The 4,306-nt window shown below is 31.7% G+C and overlaps 1 protein-coding gene across 1 annotated transcript; it reads left to right on the top strand.

The window, feature by feature from the left end:
• The first annotated feature begins 412 nt into the window (after positions 1-412).
• On the top strand, positions 413-3,888 carry LOC145580774 (protein neprosin-like). The gene is made up of 5 exons (XM_081637881.1): positions 413-550; positions 991-1,149; positions 2,312-2,338; positions 3,357-3,491; positions 3,736-3,888. Exons 1-5 carry the CDS (start codon positions 413-415, stop codon positions 3,886-3,888), a joined length of 612 nt encoding a protein of 203 aa, XP_081494007.1.
• The last annotated feature ends 418 nt before the right edge of the window (positions 3,889-4,306 follow it).

Raw genomic sequence — 4,306 nt, 5'->3', positions numbered from 1 at the left:
TCAAATAAACAGATTGGGTAGTAGTTTGCAAATTATAAATTTTAAGGCAGTTGTTCATAAAAGTGGAACCATAAAAGGTATTAAAAGGGGAGAAAAATTAACATCTAGTCTTATATACTGTTTTACCAGTTACAGCTAACAACCTAACAATTTTGATTTGATTTGCAGAACGAGTATGGAGACATATATGACTGTGTAGATTTTTATAAGCAACTTGCTTTCGATCATCCAATATTGGCAAACCATACATTTCACCCCGAGATTCTAGTGAATACATTTATATTGGCAATGTAAATATTGAAGTAGTATTTTATATTTGTCTTATTTATGTTTACATTAATTTTAGATGAAACCATCTACTTTCACTTTTGTAGAGTCAACAATTTCCCAAAAAAGAAAGGTACTTACCAATATGAAGTCAAGAGGTAAAGGTTGCCCAACAGGAACGGTTCCTATCAAAAGAGTGAGAAAGGATGATTTTATCAAAATGAAACGATTTACAGAAGATTATACTTCAAGAAGAACCAAAAGTAATAGTTTTGAAAATCTTGTAAGTGTGTTTAACCAAGTAAATAATTTGCATATGAAATGCTAGCTTTAATTTAAGAGATATTGTTATATATACTTGCTGCACGATGCACCCAAGGTCTCCCCCATTGTAGCAAATATGAAACGTAGAGTTGTATCCTTCTCTTCTCTCACTACTAGAAAATTCGCTAAAAATTGTATAAATGGGGCTCATAATTTAGCGATTGCAGCTAGGAGATAGCCTCAATAGTGGTTTTCAGCTTTATTGATTGTCAAAAAAAATAAAAAGAAAAGATAGCCTCAATAGTGGTTTTCAGCTTTATTGATTGTCAAAAAAAAATAAAAAGAAAAAAAAAAAACATGAAAAGCAAAATCTAACATTACGTTAGTTGGGTGCAACTTGCACTCAAGCATATATATAAATGTAAACTTGTTACATAACTATTTGTTGTTGCTTTCTAGTTTGCAGTCGTTCAAACATCTCCTAATCCAAGTAAAAGGAGTTATAATGGCGCGAAAGGTTCATTAAGTTATCATAACTTTGAAATTAGCGATTCTCAATATACTTCGGGTGAAGTGACAATAATGAATGGAGATGACACCATAAAAGCTGGATGGATGGTAAGTCATCAATTAAAATTTTATGCATACTATATTTATTATACTATCTCCGTTAACAATTATTTGCAACATTTATCTAAATAGGTGTTAATTATTATTTGCAACAATGTTTTTTTCCCCTTTTTCTGTAACTTTTTTGGTGACAAAAAGACCTTACTACCCTTATTAAAAACTAATTATTTCCTAACTGTTATATACGTAGTACGTCACTAGCTTTATTTGTTTAATTTCGAAGGTTATAATTTGTTTTTGGACGGAGGTTATAGTTTTATAAATTTGACATTAATTTTATATTTATTTATATAAGAAAAAGTATAGTCGGTTAGTTTGTTACATTCATTTTATTATGAAAATTTTAAGTATGGGCTTTTTTATAATTTTATACAAGCACTTTATCGATAGAGATGCATATTATTAAACATAAAAAATAAATGGGACAAATAAACAATGGACGATTATTATACGGAGTATATAAGAACATAAAATTGTTAATACAATTATTAAAAAAGAATGGGTTAAAAGATGTATTATTATTTGCAATTTTTTCTACTCCGTAGATAATATGTCAATTGTTGAAATTTGAAGCCATCATTTATTATATGTAATTTTAGATTTTAATACCTCACAAAAACCCGAAAATGGTTTTTAACACCCCGATAAAAAAAAAAAATTTATTTTAACACCAGACAAACTTACAAAAAATGGGTATTACCACCACTTAACGGATTCCGTTTAGGAATTCCGTTAAGTGTGGTCCACGATGACACATGTCACCATTTTATTTGTTTAAAAAAAGAAAAGAGAAATTTAAAAAATAAAATAAAAACCTCACGGCCACCACCACAGCGCCACCACCGCCCTCCCCCCAACCCACCACTGCCCTCCCTGAACCCACCACTGGCGACGCATTCGCACCCCTAAGCCACCTGAACCCTCCCCCTCCCTTTCTGCAACCACTTCGCCCCCAAAAACCACCAAACCCAAAATCCTCCTTCCCCAAAACGGCCACGAATCCGGCCACAAATGGCCAAAATCGGCCGGTTTTGGGGCTAAGTGGCCTTAACCGGCCGATTTCGACCATTTGTGGCCAGAATCGTGGCTGTTTTGGGGGATTCGTGGTCGTTGAGGGTTGTGAGTTTGGTGGTTTTTGGGTCGATTGCAGTTGCGGGAGAGGGAAGGGGGCGTTCAGGTAGGTTGGGAGAGGGAGGGGAGGGGACGCGCCGCCGGTGGTGGGTTGGGGGGAGGGCGGTGGTGAGGTTGGGATGGCTGGGGTAGTTTTAGGTTTTTTTATTCTTTTTCTTTTTTTGGCCAATAGTAAAGCGACACGTGGCTTTATGGGCCCACTTAACGGATTCCTAAACGAAATCAGTTAAGTGGTGGTAATACCCATTTTTGGAAATTTATGTGGTGTTAACATAATTTTTTATTTTTATTTTTATTTTTTAATAGGAGTGTTAAAAACCATTTTCGAATTTTTGGGAGGTGTTAAAATTTAAAATTTCCTTTATTATACGGAGTACTACTAACTCATCTTCGTATTTGTTTGGCTAATACTCGTACTAAATGCCATGATAAAATAATCAACAATCAAGCTAAGAAACATGGTTTAATGATATAGCGTAGCAATATTATCCTCCTAAATTAAATGAGAAACATTTGTATAATAACATCTTATCATCATATAAAACCAAGCGCTTTTGTGAGTCACTATACAAGCATGCATGACACCCTATCTCAGTTCTCTCTCTCGCTCTTCTTTGACCCAATTCACCTACAACTCTATAAGGTGGTATTATGATGGTAAGAAGGTCTTATTTAAAATAATAAATTAAATCGAAGGTTAAAGATTTTTATTTTAAAAATTTATAATACCATGCTAAATTTTGTGAAGTTTGGGCCAACCCACGTACAAAGTTTTATTATACCAAATGATATTATTATTATTATTATTATTTTAATTTTTATTGTGGTTTTAGAAAACAATAATTGTGTTAAATTTGTTACCTTCTACTTCTTTAACAATTTTTTTTTTCCACATGGATATAGATTAATCCAACAATAAACAAGGACAATTGTACTTGGCTTTTCCAATATTTCAAGATAATTATACAATAATTATCTTTTCTATCTTAATTAATATACTTAACATTTGTACTCAAAAATACCATGGTACAAATTATACTTTAATTCTTGTACTATTTTTATAGGGTGGTGAATCACATTGTTTCAATATGTTATGTCCTGGATTTGTTAATGTTAATAAAGAAATACCTATTGACGACGTGCTTGAACCAATGTCAAAAAGAGGAGATATTTATTCTCAAAACTTCCGTATATTTAAGGTAAATACAAAACTCTTGTAAAAAAAAAAAAAAAGGTTAATACAAAACTCTAATTTTTTTTTAAAGTTATGTACTCAGAATATACTTCGTATATATTAAATAAACTTTTTTCTTTTGTTGATTTTGTAATACTTCCTGTTCTTTTTATATTCTATTTAAGTAGTCTCTTTATATTTTGCACCAGTGGTCAATATAATGGCTAATACTAATATATACTTGGTATGTTTAATGTGTAATTACAAAGGATCCGAATGATGGAAATTGGTGGCTTGTGATAGGGTTTGAAAACGAAATACAAGGGGTTTGGCCAGGAAAGATATTCAATGGATTGGCAAATTCAACAACATTTGTTTCATTTGGTGGCGAAGCATATGGCCCTGTCGATCAACCTTTTTAAGAAGCTTCATTATATTTCAAGTGCTTGCTAAAATTAGGGTGCTTTAAAAACGTCTTGAACAAAAACAAAAATGGACCTAACGGAATGCAATTATCAATTATAAAATGATTTAAAAATTATACTACGTAATTTAATTAATTAAATATCAGATTTTGGCTAGATCAATTCTTCCTTTAAATATAAGGACATGACACTTAAAATATTATGTTTAATACGATTATTAAATAACTTTTGAGGCTAGTAGGTTTGGGCTAATTAAGATACATATTTGTACTGTTAAACTTTATCTAGTTTATTCTTTTGGAATTGGATTGAGAATTAAGAAGCATCTTAAATTATAAAAAACTGGCTGTTTCTCATACTTTAGAGGTTGATTGGGACATACGTAAAAAGGTGGCTCCTTTAATTACTGGTATTA

The sequence above is a fragment of the Chenopodium album genome, chromosome 15 (assembly GCF_948465745.1).
Source record: "Chenopodium album chromosome 15, dcCheAlbu1.1, whole genome shotgun sequence".
NCBI lineage: Eukaryota > Viridiplantae > Streptophyta > Magnoliopsida > Caryophyllales > Amaranthaceae > Chenopodium > Chenopodium album.
The sequence above is the reverse complement of the archived record's forward strand: the minus strand, read 5'-3'. Positions and strand labels throughout refer to the sequence as shown.